The sequence below is a fragment of the Ovis aries genome, chromosome 8 (assembly GCF_016772045.2).
Source record: "Ovis aries strain OAR_USU_Benz2616 breed Rambouillet chromosome 8, ARS-UI_Ramb_v3.0, whole genome shotgun sequence".
NCBI classification, from domain to species: Eukaryota; Metazoa; Chordata; class Mammalia; order Artiodactyla; family Bovidae; genus Ovis; species Ovis aries.
In genome coordinates, this window is record NC_056061.1 from 29,713,213 (window position 1) to 29,736,629 (window position 23,417).

At 45.9% G+C, this 23,417-nt stretch overlaps 1 protein-coding gene across 2 annotated transcripts in view; it reads right to left on the reverse strand.

Annotated features, from left to right (window-relative positions):
- Positions 1-368: 368 nt before the first annotated feature.
- SOBP (sine oculis binding protein homolog) overlaps positions 369-23,417 on the reverse strand; it is a 167,311-nt gene continuing 144,262 nt past the window's right edge. For both annotated transcript variants that reach the window (XM_027972393.3, XM_015097362.4), the window contains 2 exons: positions 19,774-21,729; positions 369-2,301 (listed from right to left, as the gene is read on the reverse strand). In XM_027972393.3, the coding sequence (XP_027828194.1) occupies positions 19,777-21,729 (1,953 nt within the window). In that variant the 3' untranslated portion in view covers positions 369-2,301; positions 19,774-19,776. The remainder of the gene's footprint in view (positions 2,302-19,773; positions 21,730-23,417) is intronic.

Consider the following 23,417-nt stretch of genomic DNA (forward strand, 5'->3'; position numbering starts at 1 on the left):
CTTCTAGCGCATGGCGCTTCCTGAGCCTTAGAACCAAACCTTTGGAGCCAAAAAAATCAGGACTTGGAGAGCCTTTGGGAAGGGACACCCCCGTATACCGGCCCAAGAGCTCACTCCACATGTGCTGTGTATTATCAGTGATGGACATGGTGGGAAATCAGACCCTCAAACAGACCAGGTGGGCTCTTGTTTGCAGAGATGCAGGTTGGGAAGGGCCAGCTTCACGCCTTCTATTTCGACATCTTTTAAAACTAGCCTTATATGAAAAAAAAAAATTTCCCTGGGGGAAAGACATGCACACCTTCTGTAACAAGGAAAATAACAACAATAGTCATAATAATGAGAAAAGCAAAATAAGCACATGTAAGTGCATTTTTCTTTCTTAGAGATTTATTTTTGTTTGATGAATCGGACACTGTGTCAGGGAGCGAGGAGAACGTTGGGGGCCCCCCGCAGGGAAAGGGATGCCCAGAGGTGGGGCTGCTGCGTCCTGCATGGGCGGGTTTGGTGTTGGGGTCGGTTGGTTGGTTTAATCGGTGGCTGGAAGTTTTCCTTTTGTTCACTTTTATAAATCTCTCCATGGGCTTGCGAGCTTCCCCTCCCTCCCACCCCCTTCCCCTGCCCCCCACATTTCATTTTTAAAAAGCGAGCTCGCTCGCCAGGTGTGTCCCCCCAAGCTCTCACAGCTCTAATAAATAAGGAGCACCTGTAAGACAGTAGCTTGACTTGTTAAGTGACTCTGTACAAAGGAGGATATAGAAATACAGTATGTACACCGCATCCACGGCCCCGTGGTGCTTCAGGGCCAGCGTGACACCGTCCTGGCCTCGCCCGCCCCCTCCTGCTGCCAGCTTGGTGGCCTGTGGGCAGGGGCACCTGGACCCCTCCAGAGGGAACAATTGCTTTATTGGAGTTAGTAAACAGATACACTGAATCACAAGGTGATTTGATTTTTTTTCTTTTTTTTTTTTGTTTTCTTCTTTTTTTTTTTTTTTTCCCTTATTTTCTTTTTCTGTACTCATCAGAATGGGATACTCCACAACTGTCTCACCAACTCAGTGCCAGTACACATGCTCTAGAGGACTTCTGGACTCCCAGCTACAACTGTACAAGTGCACACAAGAAAATCTACCCTGTTATCCTCCACCCACTGATTGAGGATCGAATTGCACATTTCTCTTAACCATGACAGGAGAAAGCAAACAGTGAAACAGAATCATGGGTGAGCTTTCTCACTTTCCCTCCTGTTTTCATTGGTTTGTCCATACCATTCTAATTATCATGAAAGGGCTCTGCGTATAGAGAGATTGCTTCACTGACTTCCTGGATCACCGAAAACCATCAGGGTTGAAATTTCATCCAAGTCTTTCGTGACGCCCAGCAAATATTCCCCCTCGGATTATTTTACACCTTCAGGGCATTTTGGTCTTCAGTTCAACACTCTTGCTCTGTTCCCAAATGGGGCGCTATTTAGGGGAATTTAAAGAGAAAGCTGAGAAGAATAAACATTTACCGAGTTCTCTTGGCATTCAGTCTCTGAAAAACCACAGTATAAACTATTCATGCTGCTTCTTACATCTGTCAAATCGAAAATTAAAAGCCATAAAAGTGTAACACTGAAAATATGGCATTAAAAAGGATAAAGGTGGCCTTTGTAAAAATAACAAGAAAAGTATATTAGCCAATAAAATATTCTAACTCTTCATTTAAAAGTGCATCCTGGGCAGGACAGAGATGAATCTGGAAGCATTGGGACTCCAGTACGATCCCTCTCCGCCGTCAAAACGTGAACAGTATAGGTCCAAAACCGTACAATGCAAATCACAACTCTTCGTGTAGCAGCAAAACCACAGCAGTTTTTAAAAAGATTAAAAAAAGATTTTTGTTTTCAAATTCGGATCGTCTTCCAGCCTCACCCTCTGAGCCTTGGAAGATGGGGCGGGGAGAATACCTACATTGGTCCTTGTGGCTTGTTGGTGTTTTGTTGTTGGTTTTTTTTGTGTTTTTTTTTTTTTTTCAAACCAGGGGCAAAATCCCTAAGTTCCTCTGGGGAGAAGCAGAGATGGTGGCGGCAGGAAGGCTGGGCCCGCTTGGTGGGTCCAAGACGTGCTGGCTTCTCTGGGCTAGAGGCCACTGAGGGAGAGCTGCTTCCTGTGAGATGCTTAATGACAGGAAGCGGCTTTATTTGCTTGAGTTTTAGCCAGAGGGGGTGGTGAGCGGACCAGCTGGTGTCATTGGATGGCGAGATATGGTTTGCTCTGCGCCCTCTCTCCATGCAAGTTACCCTGTGAGTGCGCGTTCCTAGAAATAGAGGAGAAGGGGTTTGTTAGAATCCACTGGACCAAACTGCCCCCCACCCCCAGGCTAGGGAGAACCCCGGCCTGAGTCAGAGCAGCGCACTCTCCAGCCGGCAGGTCAGACTGGAGAGGAGGCCCCACAACGGGGCGGCACAGCCTGGTTTCCACACGACTTCATTCACGGTTCTGCGCAGGGTCAGCCCTGCCAGCTTTGTGTGAGGAAATGAAACTCGAGTCGCTTTTTGGAATACCATAATGAGCATGGCGCACCACGCCCTCGCCCAAAGACCACAGCGGCATCCTTTGCGACCCGGCAGCTTTTGCTCTTCACGTTAGTGCACCCTTAACTGGCAGGAGGTCTTTGGAGCTGCTCAAGGGCACCCCCAAAGACAGGCAAGCTCGTTAGGGGACTTGGAGCTGCAGACCTCACCCCCGTACCGCATGTAACAGCCCCGAGGTTTGCTGCAAAGGAGGAAGGCCATGAGATGAACGTTTTAGCATGTGGGTCAGCCTGAAAGGTGAGCCACTCACATCCCTTCATATCCAAACCCAGCGTGGGACTCGTCCCGGTGTAGCAGGTATGAAGGACAGTCACCAGGAAAGTGGGCAACGCCCATCCCAACTTCCACCACAGATGTCAGGCTCTGCCTCTCTATCTTTACTGGCTTATTTCATTTGCTACCAGTTTCTTGGCTTAAAATACAACCTCCTGAAGACACTCCGCCGTCACCCCTAGGAAGCAGCCATTTAGAAGTTGGCCAACCAAACTGTGAAGTCCCTGAGGTGTGGGGTAGTGTCTGTTTTGCTCATGTCCCTACACCCAGGGACAAATGTGTTCAGTTCAACACACATTTGTCAAATGAATGGGAGTCAAACAACTCTTGTTCCCCATGTCCCCAAACAGTACTTTCTTCCCCCCTGCCCGTAAATGGAGATGTCAGAAATGTGAATGGGTAGAATTTGGCTAACATGATGTGGTAGCAGAGGGCTCGTAAACATCTTTACAATTGTTGAGATTATTCCTAGAACAATGAACAAATAATTTCAGGTGACAGAATGGAGAACTTGAAGGGACCCCAGAGATAATATACGCAATTTCCTCATTTTATAGATGAAGAAATAGAGGCCTCAGAGAGACCTGGAAACGTGCTCAGAGTGTCTGCAGCATGAATTTAGTGCAAGTGTGAAAAGGTCAAAATGCCCACTGGGAGGACTACATCCAAGCTCATGCTTTGAACCCTGCTATCCAAATCCTGGTGTTAATGGTAACCATAATAATGATCAGCCAAAAAACAAGACTTGAAAATCTGAATGTGCATGACAGGAAATGCCTGAGTTCCCCAAATCACATTAAATCACCAGATCTGTGTGCATTTAATATGTATATTAAATAACCAAAGTGAAAATGCAAAACACCACAAATATGCAATGGGAGTGGAATTACAAGGCCATGGAAACCTTTTCATTTGGCATGGTCAGATTTGGAAATGTGGATATTTATCTCAGAATAAAGAGCTCACTTTAATTTCTTTTCCTCTCATTCTTTCTCTCTCTCTCTTCTTTTTCATTCCTTCCTTTCTCTTTCTTTCTTGCTTTCTTTAAGACAAAGGTGAAAAGAGGTACCAAAACAAAAACACAGAGCCACCATCGAATAAGAGGTCACAAAGGACTGAGACAAGAACTTGGAAACTGATCCAAATGGACAGAGCATAGCTTTTTCTGGGGAGGATTTATTTTTGTGTAAGAAGCACAGTAAGAAACTTGCTGTGAAGGGAGGAAAGCCATCCCTACCTCTGGGCTTGGGACCAAGAGTGACCAAATCTCATAGTCAGAGGGGACCTCTGAAACCTTTCTTAAAAAAGGGGGAAAAAAAAAAAGGTGTTTAATGCTTTCTTCCAGTGACTGGGAAACACCACCATTTTGAATTACTCACTCAAGAATGCTACAACTGCTTTTTCAAAGATATAGCTTTTTTCTTTAATGTGAGCATGACCGCCTCCAAAGGGGAATATGTCTCAGATAAGTCTCCTTATATTGAAATCGCCTTTGGACAAAGGCCAAACACGGACAGCAACAGCCTGCTTGGAGAAAATCTCCAGGCTTTCATAAGGGACCAGGAAAACGGGATTATAATGAGAGCCATTCTGGAACCTTAACTACAGCGTTTGCCATCCCAAACACTATAATAATCATTATTATTCTCTGGTATCTATTATTGTCTGGTAAATAATATGTGTTTTCCCCCAAAGTTCTAAAGGGTGCAGCTGCACCGCACTCTATTTTTTGCAGCCCCACTCCTGCTGCTCAGAAATCCTCCTCACACCAAGCTTATTTTAATGGCTAAAGGCAATATCTGTGCCATTTCCTTCCCTCTCCCCACGCACGTGCCGAGTCTAGGACACCCACCCAGGCAGGATGGTGGTGTTGCCGAAGTGCGAGTTGCTCTCGGCGGATGATATTTGAGGAGGGGGTGAACTGAAGGCCTCCTCCTCTGTCCTCCTGGCTCTGGATGGTCAGGGCAGCCCCTCTGTTGGTGACACAGGAATCAATGAAAATGAAGTACCAAGCTTGGGAGTCACCTTCCTGAGAGCTATTGGCTGGCAAGGTGTGAAACTCAAGAGTGGGGAGAGAGTGAGCTTGGGGTTTTAGAAAGCGCTCGTGGCAGGAAGTTTCAGGGCCCGAGCTGACCCTTGCCCAGGAGAGGCATCATATGGGACAATCTGTCCTCTCTGTCTAAATTTCCTGATCTGAGTAAAGGGGAAAGTTCTACAGTAAGTGAGACTGAGACGTAGACTATAGTCCAGCATGAACCCTCTGCAGTGACCTTGATACCTTAACCCCCTGAGCCTGGATTCTCCCTCTGTGAAATGAAGGCCTGGGTGAGATTTTCTATTATATCTTCCATCTCTCATATTCTGTGACTGTATTTATAGGATTTTTGGACCAAAGCCATCATCAAGTATGGAAGTACACACCGTAGAAGAAAGGCTATCAACGTCTCCACCCTGAAGTCCTAAGTTTTAGAAAAAGTCTTCTTTCTATCTCTCTCACACACACACAGACACACACACTCCTAAGGGAAGTGTGTCTTAACGCAAGCAGTTCTGTTTGTGCCTCACATTTGGGTTTTCCTCTGAATTGGGGGTTTGCTGAAGGCAGGACAGCCCAGGGCCCTGCCACACGGAATGTCTCTCACACACGCGTGTGCAGCCCATCCCATGGACCATGCAGGCACCGTGTATGAAAACCGCTCCGCAGTGCATGCTCTCCGGCAGGCTCACACAGCCGGGTGCCCTCAGAACCCCAGGCCCAGCTGCCCCTCTGGCCAGAGAAATTCAGTGTCTCCTTTGTGGAGTCATAACTGCATGCCAAGTACACTGAGCGAGCCTCTGTCCACCAACACTCTCCCTTTTCATGAGGACAGCACTGCTGAGACTGACTTAGTTTTCCTTTATCACACGAGCACTTTCAGAGCACAATAGAAAACAAAAATAGGCCTGAGTGTTAATAACTCATCTTAATGTTGATGCTGTCAGTATAGAGTCACTCTCACCTTTTCTTCTTTGGCCTTTACAGCCTAACCATCGGCTCAATGATAATGAATTCACCTGCCAGTCCGGAAGACTTGGGTTTGATCCCTGGGTCAGGAAGATCCCCTGGAGAAGGAAACGGCCACCCACTCCAGTATTCTTGCCTGGAGAATCCCCATGGACAGAGGAGCCTGGTGGGCTACAGTCCATGGGGTCGCAAAGAGTCTGACACAACTTAGCGACTAAACAAGATAGATGCAGGTTGCATTTAAAAGGAAAATTTCTAATTTACACATTCCCAAATATAAACGTGTAGCCACAGAAAATGTCTTCTTCTGTATTCCAATGAAAAGTGTCTTACTCTGTATTTTCAAGATAATCCCTCCGTGATACAAGATTCCACCTCTGCGAGGAAGCCTGCCTCCATTAATCTAATCCATTTTCCAAATTTTCATTCTTCCTTGATTCCTTAAATACCTTTGTCATTAGCATAAACAAAATCCTGGAGGTCTGTCCTGTCTTCTAGACTGCAAGCTCTCCGGGTCTGTCATATATATTCCCCCGAATCCAAAATCCTGTGGCATCAACCCTATGATGTGCAAGAGATGCCCACTGCCAGGCTGGCTTGTCTTTGTCCAGTTATCCCGGCCCTGCCGTGATGCCACTCACTCAGGCACGTCGGCCCATCACTTATCACAGTTAAATACAGCTATTACGTGCTGGCTTCGGCCATGCTGTTTATCTGCGACAATAATGAGTCCCCAAGGACTGGACTGCTCTCAGGTAGCTGCAGCTATTCTGGGACGCTCACAAGGGGAGAGCCCCGTGGTCAATGAACAGAGCCGCCTGCACTGGCTGATAAGCCCGGGTGTGACGCCAGATCGTGGACCAAGCCATCCTGGACTGGGCTACAGCTTGGGAAGGTTTTGCCAAAATATGGTTCCCTTTCTCCTCCATCCACTATTGCTTTGTGAAGAGTTCTGAAATGGCTTTTACCAAGCTAGAAACCATTTTAATTTACAAAGTAGATGGCATCTCTTTTCTTAGAGCTTGCTTGCTAATTGATGAAAGTAATTTAAAAACATCGCTTCTTGTTTCTAGCATGATTGCTTTGGGAAATAACCCATGATGAGAAGGCTGTGGCACCAACAGTAAGTTCCATCACTACTGAGCTGCCCACCCCACAGCTCTGATAAGCTAAGGCTCATATTATCTAAAAGAAAAAAAAATTAAACTAAACAGAAGGCCTTGATTTTCTTTTTTTAATAATTTTCCTCCTTTAGCAATATCTCTTATTTTACTCTTTAATCAACAAAAATTCCAACCATATGAGACCCCCAACTGGGATAACTCCATCTTTAATTCTTTGTTTTACAAATTTAGGTTTTGTTTTTCTTTGTTTAGCTGGTTCTATGAGTCAAATGGGCAGAGAAACTTGTTTGTTCACACAAGAGGCCACGGCTATCTCTTGCTGACCTCTAAAAGATCCCGGAGGAAAGAGAACCCTGAGCTGCAGAACCCCTTCTGTGCACTGCAAAAGCCTTTATCTTCTCCCTGGACAATGGATCTTCTTTAGCCACCTCAAGTCCTTTCTAAAACCTGAGAGTTTAAGCAAAACAAATTACCCTGTCTCTGGTCCTTTTCTAAAAACAGGCAGGGATTCATGACTAACTGCACACATTTTTACAAATGTGCTGGAGCAAGTGGCTACATCCATTCATGAAAGAGAAAAATAAACAAAGAATTACATGATATAGTTAACGTTTTGCAAGAAATTTTGGAAGAAAAGCCTCAATCCTTATGCCCCTTGACTTTTGGGACCAAGCTCTTCCTGTTCAGTTTGGGAAAGTTACAGCATTTTCAAAGAAAAGAGTCAAATTTTAAGGAGCACTTACTTTATGTCAAGTATCACACTAGGCACTTTTATATATTTATTTCACTTGAAAACAAGTGTATTTTATATACTGATTATTGAAACAATAATGCTAATGAAGTATTTATCACTGTCCCCATTTTACAGATGAGGAAACTTTGCCAAGAACTTGCTTGCTCAAGGTCACCGGCTAGAAAGGAGCAAATCTGAAGTCTAGCTCCTACAACCCAAAAGTCCACGCTCCCCTCAGAGCAGGGCTGCCCCCTAGTCCAGGTTTCATCTCTCCCCTTCCTCCCCCTGACAAGCAGATGTCAAAGCTGGCAGGGGCCTTAGAGACAAGAACTCCAAGAAATTTTTTGACAAGAAATAATAATTGCATTTTCATTCAAGTCCTAGCCAATACACAAACTAGCTGATGTTGGCTCACGCGCCTTCCAAAAAATCTGCCCTGGACACAAAAGTAGATGTTTATTGTACTAAGATTGAGTTTGTTATTTATATAATCTGAACGTAGGCAGTCTAAGTTTAAAAGAAAGAAAAGATAAGAAAAAAAAACTGAGAGAAAAAGGCAGCTTTATGTGGCAAGTAGCTATTGTCTATGGATCAACAGACTTTAAGATTTTTAGGCTAGGTCTGGGAAAGAGGTCTGACACTTCATTTATTCTTTAGAACCAGCCCTTTAGCAGAAAGACAGAAGGAGAAAGAGAGAAGGGCTTCATATTTAAGGAAATTTCATGTGAAAAATAAGAGCAAGCATGCTGATTCCTGGCCGCCCCCTCCCCAACAGAGAATGAGATGGAGTGTGTGGCTAATAATTGCTTTTCTCTGGCCTTTCCAGATACTCAGGTACAACCTATTTCCTCTCTGAAATCAGCTCTGCGGTGTGAGGAAGCAATGCCATAGGTGGCAAAAGCATGATTCTGGTCCTTGGCACCAGCTGTGTAACTCAAGCAGCCCAGGTCGTATCCGGTGTCCCACTGAGGGGAAAGGCAGAGGACTCAGGTTCTGATCCTGGCTGCACCTCTCTGTGACCTTGAGCATGTGTTCTGCGTGCCCCAGTCTCTGCTTATACAAGTGGAGCCAGACATCTTAGGAGGATTTCTGGAATAGTTTCCCTAACTTCCGAGGTTGGTAGCATGGAAGTGTTTCATGACCTCCCATGACACGTTGAAGGAAGTTCTGGGCTGCAGGCATTACCCCGACAATTCTTATAATGAGCACCTACTATATATACGCCAGGAACCTCCTGGGCATTGTACTTCCGTTGTTTACACTGGAGCCCGATAACTATGAAGTGGGCCTTATTACCTTCATTTTTTTTTGGTATATAAGACATGTTCAGTGGTTTTTCAGGGACACTCTGAATCTAGGCTACCAGTCAGATCCCAGGACTGCCATTTACTGGCTAGTGACTCTGGGTAGGATATTTAACATCTCAGTACCTCAGTTTCTTCATCTATAAAATGGGTTTAATAACAAAACCCCAGAGGGTTGTTGTGGGCATATGACATCTGGAACACTGCTTACATCTAAAAAGGCCACAGGAAATATTAGTTATTACAACTGTTTAGTGAGAAAGATATAGGCACAACACAGTTATAAAACCTGTCCAAACTCACAGCTGGTAATAAGCAACATAGCCAGTTTCAGACCAAGCAGACCTCACTCCAGCCCTGGGCTCCTCTCCTAGGCCTTGTAGCTTTTCTAATAAGACAGGAACTCGCTTTCCTGGGTACCGCACATGCACCACACTCTACCTAGGTTTCCTCATCTGTTCTTCCCAGCAATGTGATGAGCTAGGGACTTAGGCTCCAGGAGAGAAACCACTTCCTCCCTCAGTCATCGGCTCTGCTTAAATCTGAACACAGGCTGGCCCAACCTCAAGGCATAGGTGTGTACCCCTAAACCAGATACTGCCTCCCTTTACTACCGGGAGTCCACTTCACCACAGGAAAAGTTTCAGAAGGCCTTTGGTCTGGGGAGTTAAAAAGATAAAAGGACATCTCCCACAGTCACCAAACTCTTTTAAAAGTACCTGCTGGCCCTGGGGGGATCTGATTCAGCTTCTGTGAACATCTCTCCTGGTGTCTGACCTTGAGCAAGCCACCCAAGCCTGTGGCTGCTCTTCAGTCCAAAGACAGAGCTTTGGGCATCACCATGGCCACTGTCCAGGCTCCACGTCCATCCAGGGACGTCCCTTGCTAGGTGAGCCACTGTCTTCCTTGAGCACCTAAGAGGCGACTGACAGCCTGCACCACGCCCTGCCCCAGCAGCCTAAGGTTCAGAGCAGCCGTGGGTGGGGGGGTGGGGTGGGGGTTGGGGGGGGGGGGGGGGGGGAGGGGAGGGCTGGGGGTCGTCAGAAGGGTGGAGCCCTATTTCCATGACAATCTGGGGCCCTGGCCAGTATCCCCTTGCCTGAACTTTGGGATGTTCTGTAGTCTTGAGGTTTCCTTCCACTGTGTGCCATGAAGCCTTTTAGGCCTACTCTGGGCTCAAAGAAAAGAGTCCATCCTCCCTGCGCATTGCTACGACGGCTTTTCATACTTAAAACGTGGATGTGGCAGTGCTCATCCCCCCATGTTGCAGCGAGAACGTCCTGCCATGTTTAGAATTCACTGCTGGTAATTAGCCTGTCATCAGAATGCAGGGATCGGCTTCAGCGATGCCAGTCTCTCTCTTGCTTCCTTTCAGTCTGCAAACAGCTGCTAAAGGAATTTTCCTCAAACACAGACCTCCAGCCATTCCTGACGTTGCCTGATGTTCAGAGTACAAGCTCCACAACCCTCTGCTCCAATACCCACCTGCCCTCGTCCGGCCTCCCGCCTTGCCCACTCTGCAGGCAAGCCCTCTGCTCCAATTGGGTGAAGGGACAGCCCTCCCTCATGTGGCTTCTCTTCTCTTCACCTGTGGCTTTTGACACCCTACTGCCTCCCCTATTCCCCGATTCCTGACTGCCAGTTCACGGCCCTTCTGGGTTTTATAACCTAACCCCAAATTCACCTGCTGTATGGAGTCCTACCGTGGTCATGCCATTAACTACACCTTTCCTGACCCTCTCTTCTCATTCACGTGCCCATCCTGCCAGCCCCAAGCTGGGTACCAAGTTACAACAAAGTGTGAACTGCCTGGGTCCCTGCTCTTGTCAAAGCCCTCTGTCTGCAGTATCACATCTATTAGCAGGTTCTGCATGAGGCTCGTAACAGTGAGCTTGATTATTTCCTGTCTCTCTCAGGTCACTGGCTCCTCAAAACAAGTCAAAGACTCCTGCCGCTCCCTCTCCCACTTCTTGGCTTTTCTCTTTCTCCCCTCCCCACCCTCCTCCCTTCCTCCCTCCTTGCCTCCCTCCCTCCATCCTTCTTTCCTTCCTTCCTTCTAACTCTTTAGCAGCCTCTCCTGCGTGGAGTCAGTATTCAAGACAATTGATTGAAAACGGATAAGTGTTACCCTCTAGGGAAATAAATGAAGACTAACTTTGAACCATAATGAGTAAACGGGGACTGCCTCCCTTTGTTCAGATATGATTAAGAGTTTATTAACTTTTGTGGATCGTGGTATATTAATTAAGTAAAAATTAAGCATTTCAAATATAGGATCTTTAAAAAGTTATTCTGTGCATCAAACACACACATACACACACACACACACACAGCTGAGACAGAGAACAAGTTGATCAGAGGATCAGACAGTGAGAAGGGCTATCAAAATCAGAACCCTGAACCAGTGACTGCTCATCTTCATTTTCAAGGTCATAAAGTTTTTCCACAAAAAGATTTTTCATAGTTTTTCACTTAGTATTTGGGACTCACATTGCTCAAACCCTGGTGGATATGAAAATAGACATTCAGTCCCATGCCTATGATGGCATCGTATTAAATGAGAGGAATGGAGGGACCTGGATATATTTTTGGTTTGGCAAATTGTAGAACTATTTTTTTCAAACATTTGAGGTTTGGCTAAAACCAAAACTTATTTTGCCAAGCACTTTGGCCTTAATTTTTAAACCCACGTGTATTTTAAAAGAAATTCAATCTATATGTTTCTGACTCATTTACACTTAACTCATGAAAATGCTGTTTGGTAAGAGCTAGTAGATGTCCAAGCAAGTTTATGAGCCCTTTTAAAGCCTTCTTTTCCCCATTCTTACCAGAAAGTTGTATTTTGCCAGCCATAAAGAGTGTGAGCCCCAGAGGCCTGTGGTCAGTTTGAAATTTATAACTTGTGAAGGTTAAATGGATTTTAAGTTTGGAAAAAGGCCTTTCCCCGCCCCCCCCCCTTCCTCTTTCTCATATTAAGTACTCAAATAGGCTACTTATGATAAAGATGGGATCTATGTCTCAGTTTCTGATGGCCGAGGGTGAATAGTAAAGAATTCAATCTAACCACCAATAAACTGTCTCTAAGACATGTTAGAGGAACAATATAACACTTTTAAGTTCCTATGGGCACAGATTCCAATCCAACACTCTAATGGAAAGTTTTATTAATTATTCTCAGGATAAAAAAAAAGGCGTAGGAATCGACATAATTCAAGTTGAACATTTTACCTTTGGGGGATTTGCTCATAAAAAAAAAAAAAAAACCAGAGACAACCAATCCAGTTCATGACTTTTTATACAGTTAAAAAATAAGCTGAATCTACTAAAAACAACATTTGAATCAAAACCAGAAAAGCAAGAAGAACGTGCATGCGTGTTGCAGTGACTTCACCCTCTGTCTACTATACGCTCAGTTGATGCTCAGATACCACTCAATTATAGTATTTTAGTAGGAGAAATCTTTTGGATAAAGTACTTAAAAATGGCTTATAAATATTTAAAATAAAAACATCCAACGAATCATAATGACAAAGTTTTACATTTAACCACATGTGCTCCAAATATCTTGAAATTACTCTAAATATGGGTTTAAAATATCAAAAGGGTTTGTTGATGGGATGCAGAACTTTGCAGAGAAACCTAAACCTGCTCATTCCTGCTCCCACAACACCCAATATGCACAATTTTAAAAGTGTGCGTGTGTAGATTTCCTTAGAAAAAGATCATGTTACAGTTCTGAATTTCCAAAACAAGAGTTGAAGGATGAAATATAGGGTTTCCCCTTCTCTCACCAAATGCAGCTCAGCCACGTTGCTTCCAGATAATTTGTTATTGTAGGTTGGCTCAAATTTAAGACAGTAACATTTTAGAAACAGTTGGAGAACTAAGCCAGCTGCAAGGAGGATATCATTACAAATTGAGACACATGTTGTATGGGAATACCATTCATTTTCAATACCAAAAACACGTCTGGGGAAATAAGCCATGCAAATGAGGGAGAGATATACTCTTTAATTGCATCTTTTGGACATGAGGTCAACGTTTCATATCAAACGAGTCCATAAAGTGTGTTTCTCCCTTCTGTTCTTCTGTCACATTCTTACTTCCCTTTTTGCCCAAAACAAAACACAGCTTGCTATCACAGAAAGACAACAAACTAGAGGTTCAAAAGGGGGAAATGATGAGACAACCAGCATCGCAGCCAAGTCTCTGGATGGAATGAGGCCGGGCAGCGTGAGGCAGCTTTGATTGTCCCAGTCCTGACCCCACACCCGCGTGGCCAGGCAGCTCTGCTCTTGTGTCCCCATCTCCCTATTCAGACTTGTGCACTGGGTGAAATCGCACAGGCACATTCTTGCCTATGGCCACAGCTTGGTCCCAGGAGCTCAGAGCTAAGGGATCTCAGGGGCAACTTGATGAGGGTCCAAATTAAGAACGTTTAGTACATGCAGGAGCTTTTCAAAGCATAGGAGATTTATTCCAACGTTTGTTGTTGTCGTCCTTTGCTTCTGCTCTAGTCATTTTCACTAGAATCTTTTAAATGACTCTTGAAATAATTTGCGTGTGTGTTTCCCCTCCTTGCTGATGGCCTCATATTCCCCATTCTGACCCCACCCTGATTTTTCCTCAAGCAGAGTGCTGTGGAAATACACAGATCTGGAGAAGAACTCTCTGGGGTATTTAGAGCTGGCATCTGAGATGGCATTTACTCCTTTTTCTTGAGACTAAGACCATGTTAAATTATGCCAGGGCTAAATTGTTTATCTTTTAAAGCTAATTTATTTGTTTCTCTTAAATGGATTCCTTTTATGTTTGTGAGGCATTAAAAAAAAAAGTTTACACATGCAGAATGCATTGCCTTAACATGCATCCATGTATATTTATTTAAACCAGCAACAAAAGAATACAAAACAACTCTGCATGGGAGAGGGTGAAGGAAGATTGAACGGCGGCCACCCTCAGCCGCTGACACAATCTCTTTGACAAGAGAGTCTGGAAAGGCAGTGTATCGGTGGTGGGGGTGTTCCGCAACATGAGGTAAGTGTTTCATGCTGTAGTGTGCTTTGGTCCTCAAACACCTCTGCCCCCCACGATGCTTGTCTGCATGGAGGTAGGTGTAAATGATTGAACCAGGATGCCCAGGCAGTCATTCGAGCCAGCAAGGGAGCGATTCATTGGAAACTAGACAGGGAGCTTATTTCCAGTGCCCTTCTGGGCCATGGCTTGTTAATAGCTAGTTGAATGCCTTCACCTGTCCAAGAGCACTCTCTCCAGGTGAAGAAGTATGTGCTAAGGAACTATGGGGATTGGTGGTGCTCCCAGATATGGCCACACCAGTGCTCTGGTGTTTACTCATCTACCCAATTCTCCAACTCGAGCCATTCCAATCCCTTGGCCTTAACAGCAGGGTTGATGGTTTTCCAGTGAAGGACAGCCGCTGCCTACAAAGCATAAACTTTGAAAGGCCAAGTGGTGAAGAAGCATTGAGCTTGTTCCTTTCCTTGCTTCCCTTTTCTGCTTTCCCCACAGATACTCACAGGTTATAGTAACTTGAAGAAAGGTCTGTGACCTTTTGCATTTTGTCACTAAGGCAACTGAGACAAGGGCTACATTATATGGCTGTAACAGTGATTTTCCAATATTAGGTCCACAGCGAAAACTGCTAAAAGTAAATTCCAAGTTTTAAGGGAAATTTACAATTAATTCATCTTCCTCAGAGTAACAAGAAAAACTTCTGCTCAGATACTGCTTGGCGATCATATAAAATAACCCTTCAGATATGTCAGATATGGAAGATACTTTTTTCTGAAGTCAAAAATCCATGAACCACTCCTCCCAAGAAAATGCTTCCACTCACAGGCACATAAAGCTTTCCACAAAATTCCAGGGGGAGCGGCTGAAGGCTGTGCATAGACTAGTTCATGGAGGGCAGCTTCGGTTGGGGTGCTGCCACACAGATCATGAGGTTGGTAGATCAGGGCCAGGACTTGTGCCACAATGCCTGACCCTGGAGTCCTCACTAAAATTCGAGCACTAAGCATTTCTCTGGCCTCACTCTAGTCCCAGCCCTGTTGAAGGAGGAGGGCTGTAGTATATCTAAAGGAAATAAATACCCGATCACAAATGTCATTTCCCATTCCATCATAATTTGACTGAAATAATATCTAGTCAGATGCCCGCACATTAAAACCCTCTTTCAATCTCCTTGTTCTAAAAGTTAAAAAAGAGACCCAGCAACACTAAGCAAGATGTGTCTAAGAGCAGCCTTGACACTGTTCATCCATAAGACTCTCCTTGATGAGTCTGCAAGGATCACAGCAAGCACTCTCTCCAGTTCTCACCACTCACGTGTGTGCATGACACAGACCTGGCCGTTCCTCACTGCTGGCTCTTTGAACCACCTGGACCTAGAGCTGGGCAGCCATTCGCATCCCAACAAACAGGCAGAGCTGCACCACCAGGGATGGTGTTGCCAATGAATGTTTCCAGTAACTAAGTACTAGCACATTAAAAATCTCAAGTCTGGCAGAGGATCTGAGCACATCCTATTTGTATTGATTTCTTCTTCTCAGTTGAAGGGTTTCCTCTTTTCCTCGCTTTCATGGTCGGCATCCATAGTCATATTTCTTCTGTATGGACTTTGCAGACAGCCGACTCCCTCAAACTTAGCTGAAGAACCTGAACTGGCAAAAAGTTACTTGTCACCTCCATCCTTTGGGCTTTCCTAATGAGGTGAATCTCCTGCCCTCTTCTTGAAACAGTCCTTTCTTGGATTGTGGCTCCGTGGTCAGGCTAATAATTAAACTCTAAACTCCAAAAAGTCTAAACTACAGCCCCCATCCCTTCTTCAGCCCTCTCAGAGCAAACAAAAAGTGGAAGGAACTCCTGCTGCTAGAGTTAGGGGAGCATCTTGGAGTGGGGGCTGGGGACAAGACTCTCAGATTTTCTTTCTGGTCTTAGAAATTTGGGAGCCACAAAGGTGGGGAGTTCTTGGTCTTGCCACTCCTTGGGAATAGAAAAAGTGAGGGTGAAAGGGTTACTCATGGTACACATTTTTTCCATTGATTATTTTACTTAAAGAGAAGATGTCATTTCCCTGGAAAATCAAGGAGGGGGGATATTTTCTTTTGAATAACTTCAAACATTTGCAAATGGTTACTGTGAACTCCCCATTGTACCATAAACAAGTATAAACTGCTGAAATTCAGAAAATGTACAAATACAAACAGCTATCCCCCAAACTCCAAGGCAAAGACAAGGAAAGGAGTATTCCATTTATAAATGGAATTCTTTGTGGAGAGAAGAGTTTGGGAAATGTTTATACATTGTTTTCCTTATTATTTGGAGGGATTTTATTTTCAGCTTACAGAAGCTGCAGAACTGGTATTTGGCATCTTAAAAGTTGAAGATTAAAGGAAGTTTCCAACCTTTTAAAATCTTCAACTAAACTTAATTAGTTCTGCATCTAGGAAAATATCTGCCTATTTAAATCACTTGTAATCATATCAACGAACAAGAATGCATAAAGTCAGGTAACCAGGAACAGAAACAGTCAAAAGGAAAATACAAAACCTTGTGATTGCCGAGAACTAGCAAAAATGATGATTTCTTTGAAGGTAACAAGCAGCTGCCTGGACTACTGATTTCAGGTTACAGTCTGCTTTGAATCTATTTTAAATGATTTTTTAAAAATAGTCCTATTGTATGAAAATGGTGGGCATAGCAAAAAGAATGAAAAACCTGGATGGCAGTCACTGACAGACTCTATGCCGAGAGATAATACGAGTTACCAACAAGCGCAAGGAGAATCACTCACCTCCGCCTCACCTACCACAACTCAGCCAGGGTTTGGTTTTGGTTTTTAATGCTTCCCCTTTGGCTTTAACTTGTCACCAAACAGTATTCACTGTCAGGTCACAAAAGCCATGCAGTCCTTTATTTAATGGATGCATTTCCAATTTCCGTAACCACATGCATGGGCAGGGTTTCTGAAGGCATAGAAGAAAAACAGCGCCACATGTGCAGAGAAAATCAGGAAGGGTCAGAGAATGTGAGTGAATTACAGCAGGTTGAGACTGTGCTATGAGTTGACACGGAACTAAAGAGGGCAAGAGGCGATGTGATTTAGAAGGGCACAGGCGTTCTTCCCCCATCTTAAATCACTCGCCTTGTCACCCCACTGTAGCTGGCAAAGACTGAGAGTCTCTGGGTTTAGAGAAAAGCTGTAATTTCTTGGGGAAACCCATCATAAAAAAGAACTTTCCAATCTCAGGGGGACCGTAGGCGATTTCGTCACTGCATCTTCTGAAATTGACTGAAGTCAGGTTAATATTTTTAGTAATGACTCTGGTCCTCGTACAAGACCCTTGCCTGATTCCTTATTCAGAAATATATATCATCGAAATAGCCATCATATATTTCATGCTTTTATGTTCTTTTGGCCCCATGCTACTTATGGACTAGTGACACTCTCCTTGACCTGGTCACTTCTCACTTTAGTAATGGTAGTAAAAGTTTTCACCCTCCTGTTCTTTCTTTAATATCATTTGAATGAGTGACACTAGAATGTGTTTAAAATTACAGTTCCTGATGCTTTTTTGGCTTTCTAAAGGCCATCACTTTTTTAGTTGTACATCTTTGCATTACTCACTGCTTGGTCAACCAGATTAAACTACGCTGGTAGAGAAATTAGGGCCATTTTCAGCTGAGGTGACTAGCAGAAGGCTGAGACTGTCTTTAGAGAACAGAACTTGCAGATGTAAAATCAAGGATTGATGAGCTGAGTTTTAGTATTCTGCTCCTACTGGCAAAGCCATCAATGAAAAAGGAAGCCTCAAATTCTGAGAAACCCTTCTTGCATCACCCATCAAGGTCCCTTTCACAGGCTCTGAGCTTCCCAGGCAAACTCCTGGTTACAAGTCGGGTAAGTGTCCGGGTAAATGTGCTGACTTCGAGGGACAATGGCTTGGACACATCACATCAAGTGTTCTTGTCCACATCTGTATTTCCTACTGTGAAGCAATGGGTTGGTATTCTTGTTTTTTCATTGTTCTTGCTGAAAAATACAACTGAAATTGCTAAAAACAAACAAACGAAAAACCACTGTCTAAACACTTAAGAGAAGTTGGTGGGTAGGCTTAGTTTTTATCTAGGAAATTTCCCCCAAGACAACTGACGTGAATAAAAGAATTTCATCAAGTAGGGTAATAAAGGGACCAATTAATACCTACAGTGGAGTCTAACAGCCTAAATTTGAATCTCAACTTACTAACATGGAATTCTCGGAATCTTGGGCAAGTTACCTAATTTCTACACCTTAGTATTCTCGTCAGTAAAATGAAGACAACTGCCAAAAGAATCCTGACCCAAAGGAACACTACTGAAAAACACTTAGAGACTGCCTGCACAAATATGAGCAACTGTTCTTCCTAAAAGGTCCACTTCTCCTTGCCAGACCTCCCTCCTCCCGGCGTACACTGCCACCAGACTGTAAGCACCTTGAGGACAGGTGCTTCCCCAGATTCACTTTGCGTCCCCTGCCCCATTCCCCTGACCCCCGCTCCTGGAAAGAGCTGTGTACAAGCTTTGTGCTCAACAAATATTCATTCCCCTGCATTCCTCTCCATAAACAGCTGATAAACCTCAGCAGAACATTAGCCTGTTTGCTGTCCTTGCGGACAGAGGAGAGCACCCACACTTTGGGTCCAGCAGGCCCAAGTCAAATACCAGTTCCCTCACTTACCAGCTTTGATTTGGGCAACATCTCCAAGCCTCATCTTCATCCTTGTAAATGCAGACAATGCTTATTCCACCAGGACTGGCGAGAGGATCAAATGAGGCCACATCTGGCTACAATAAGCAGCCACACAGGCTCACTGCCCTCCCCCTAACTGAAATTCTGGACTTGTTATTTATGGTTCACTTGGTATTAAGGATTCCTGCCCCACCCCATCCCCCCACCAAGGTCAGGGATGTGCACTCTCACCCACTTCAGTGACTGCTGCCCTTTTCTCTGCCAGAGCCTTCCACTGCTTGGCGAGGTGAACAGCCCATTAGCTGAGCTGCTGAGTCCCAAAAAGGGGAGAAAGCAAAGCTGGTCAGTGAGGCTTGAGGCCTAGCCTGGGGAATGCTGGTTGGTGACGAAGGAAGAGATCCCAAGAACAGGAGCTGCTCCAACACCTGACCAGGCAAATGGGGCTTCATGGCCTGGGTTCAGCTGGCATAGGCATCTAAGAAGCTTAGATTTTATTCTCATCTTGCAAATGGAATTCCCTGGTTATTGAGCACGTTTGGTGAGTTGGGACATTCTGCCAATACCTGTACCAGCTAGCTCCAGGAAGTGGCTCAGCTCACCTTTTACTAGTCAGTCTATAAGCTCACGACTGAACAAGTACAGGTTCCGAGTAATCATTCGCTCCTTCCTCCCTGCATTCTTCTCTACTTACAGACAGGAGCCTAAGAACAAAAGTAATTAGTAGACAGTGTTTCAATTCAGGTTCAAGACTGGGCTTTATCACTAAGTGACCTTGGCCATGGCACTTACTTGCTGTTGAGTCAGTTCCCTCAGCTGTAAAACAGGAATTGGATCTAAATGATGGTAGTATGTGACCACACAAAGCGTAGTGTACAACACATAACGTAAAACCATGATTATCAACACAACTCTCTCTCCCCCGCCTTTGCACGCATTTGCCTTTTAAGAAGTAAGGAGCAGTGCACTGCCTCGTGCGGAGAAGAGCCCCGGTGGACATACAAACCTTTTACTTATTCTGATTTCTAATTCGGAGGCACCTCCTTTTGAGTGGAGGCTCCAGGTCCTCGGGCCCGGCGCTGAGCATGGGCGAAGAGATGATGCAAGGCGCCATGGCGGCCTTCTCCGCGGGTTTTGGCACAGGCTGGATCACGCAGCCCGTCTTGGGCAGCATCCGCAGAGCGTACGCGTGGTCCTCGTCCGCGGGGTTATTAAGGTTCGGGTCTGACTTGTCGCCCCCCGCCAGGGCCTCCTCCCCCATCAGCTTTTTGGCCGCCTCCCCGTCCAGGTGGCAGTTGGAAGCACAGTTGTTCTCCTTGACCGACTCCAGCTCGCTCACCGCCGGTTCCTCCGGCGACAATAGCTTCTTGGGGGGCGCGGGAGGCGGCGGCGGCGGCGGCGGCGGGGGCTGCTCAGGCGGCGGCTCCGCGCCCTTGGCGCCCTCGGCGGCGCCCCGCGTGCCGTTCACAATGACATTGCAGGCCGCGGCGGCCTCGGGGCCCGCGGGGGCGCCCGGGCCCGGGTCGCCAGCGGCGGGCGGGCTGCAGTGGCCGTCCCTGCAGCCGCCGCAGGTCCTGCGCTCGGCGGCGCCGGGTTCGCGCTCCGCCTTGACGTGCGCGTGCAGCGCGCGGTGGATCACGTTGTGCAGCCGGGCCCGGTGGCCCACCGTCAGGTCGATGACGCCGTCCTGCGGGCCCTGCAGCACGCCGCCGGGGAAGCCGAGCTGGCTGCCCGCGCCCGGGGGGCTACAGGCGCGCCGCGTCAGGTCCACCACCTCGCTCCGGCCGTGCTCCGCGGGCGCGGGAGCCAGGCTCAGGGCCTGGCCGGAGCAGCCGGGCGGCGAGTCCGCGGACTTGGACGAGCCCTGCTTGGAGTCCCGGGGGGACAGGGAGTGTCCGCCTGGCTTGCCTCCTGCCGCCGAGGAGTCGCCGGGGGCGCTCGGAATGAAGTTCTCCCCGTTGCTGGAAAACCCGTTGGGGGGCTTGGAATCACTGACATGGGGGACGGGAATGGGAATGGGGATGGGCACGGGCAGGGGCACAATCACGGGGTATGGCACGAGCAAGGTGGGGGGTGGCACCAGCGGGGCGAGCGACGGCAGCCCGAAATTCATCATCTGGGGCACGGGCATCGGGCCATTTGGCATCATGCTTACCGGCGGGAAGGGGAGACTCGGCAAGGGTGCGCCGGGAGGCGGTGGGGGCAGCAGACCCGGGGGGTTCCCCGGCATGGTCGGGGTACTCGGGGGGTGGATGTGGGGCGACAGCAGGGGCCGGTGCATGGGGCTGGAGGTGGGGCCCAGGTTCCTGGGGCCGCCTGGCGGGGGCCCGATGCCGGGGAGCATGGGGTTGGGCAGGGGGCTGTTGGGGTTGGAGGCGTGGTGCGGCGGGCCGCGGATGAAGGGCGGGCGGAGCTGCTGCATGATCTGCTGTTCCATGAAGATGGGCAGCGGGACCGGGCCGCGGTTGGTCATCACCATGGGAGGGCTGCGAGGCGGGACTCCGAGGGGAGGCCCAATGCTCGCAGGTGGCTGGACGGAGACAGGAGGGATGTTTGGCGTCTCGCTGATGGGCATGGACTTGGGCACTGGCGTAGGGATTTTAGTGACAGAGCAGTTGGCAGTGTCAGATGGAGAGACGGTGGTGGACGCCGATGGGCCAGGGCCCTGGCTTTGGCCAGCTGCAGCCACCGGGGAGGGGGCCTTCCTGCGAGCATCTGTTAGAGGGATATTCCAAGAGTCTGGAGTGAGCAGCTGCACCCCGGTGCCTTCTGTTTTATTTTCCATGGGAGGGTGTAATGTGCTGCACAGCCCAGCTGGAAGATTGGCCTGTGTCTCTTTGTAAAAAATGTCCATTTTGTACTGATTGAGACATTTCGCACTGCAGAACTGAAGCCTTCTTTCCCCGTCCCCAAAATCCAGGTATTCTTTCGTGTGTCTTATGTGCTTACACCAGTCACATACCTACAACACAGTAATAAAGAAGAAAAAACATAAGCAATCTCCTTTGGTAGATAGCATTTCATGTTTTACATAGAGGTTCTTTTCAAACTTTATCATGATTTTTCAACTAGGTGGACGTGTTTCCTTCTAAAAGGTAAAAGTCCTAAATGTTTGTAAAATGATTTCTCTTTGGAAGCCAGAATTGCTTTATAAATATTAACTCTTCAGACTAGCAATTACCACCATCTCCTATTTTAAAAAAAGAAAAAGAAACTGTTGTTCCCCTTTAAGCATGACTTAAAGGTGGATCTGACAAAGAGTACATATACCTGCCTATATATTTCCCCCAGTCAAAGAGGCTCATTGTTCATGCAAATCTAAATAGTTTTGATGAAAAGAATTCTCCCAAAAGTTCAGTGGGCTTTGAAATATAGACCCTTAAAATTCTCCTCACACAAGTCACTTTACACTATTGACTGTTGGATAATGCAGTTGGAAGGGGTGTGCTGTGTTAACCAATAACACATAGCACTGAACATCATTATGTCTGGCTTCCAAGGGGAAACTTGGAATTAGTCATGAAGTCTGTGTGAGGTTTAGCTATTCCCAACCTGTGATGTTGCAGCAAGCTAGAATTATTTTTTGAGCTGTTTGCCCACTCTCTCTCAGTAGTCAGAATTTTTGGTGACATTTCTTGGCAGGCAGTCTTATTTAACAACTTTTCAAACACCAGAGAACGTTTTCCAAAAGTTTTTATGGCTTTTCCGCCCTTCAAATCTACTCCTGGCAAAAGAAAGACATCACCAAATTTATTTTAAAGTTGGGCTGCAGAACTAATTAAAGGCTGAGAGCTTTTCCCAATTGGAAATCACTAGACATCAAAGTTCAAAAAATAGTCATTCTCGGCTTCAGAACCCATTACTTTGGAGAAATTATTGTGATTTCATTAACACATTAATTTTGCAACACCATCAGCTCTCACAGATGGTGAAGACATGATCTACAATTCAAATATGACTCTTGTTTGCACAAATGTCTTTCCTTCATATGGCATTTTAAACAAGAATTAATATGAGTAATCTTGCCATAGCTATAAACAGATAAACAGATGTCAAAATTTTCAATAGTTCTTTCAGTGCCTTACTTTTTTGACTGAACATTACACACACAATCTTTTTTTCTTTTTTTTGGTCATTTCCTCAGCACTCAAGCCATACAGCAGGAGAGGAAGAATTCTGAAACACAATGCAATGGTGAGTTCATTGAATCTGAATCTCTTTTCAATAAAGCCCTGGTTCCAATATTGCTCTGCACAGAGCCCTGTTTTTGTTGAGAAGGGTGTCTGTTGTTCTGTTGCTGGTGCATATTGTTTTTTTTAACTATGGCAAACTGATAGCATTAAAAATGATAAATTTTAGTAATGATTGGTCACATAAACAATGCAAAAACAACATATGCTGGGCATTTGATTACTCATCTCATTTAACTCTCAGCTTTCCTAGACTGTAAATAGTGGTGGCAGGCTAGTCTGTGATTTTGAGTGTACACACTCATGGCAGATGTGTCTGTATGTGTAAATCCACTCTTTTCCTTCTCACTTTTCCCCCTGATATTGCAGGTAATATATTTGATGGTGTGAGACTGAATAACAAATACTTATTGGCATACATTAGTTTTTTGTTTGGTCTCATATCAAAAAACCCTTTCAA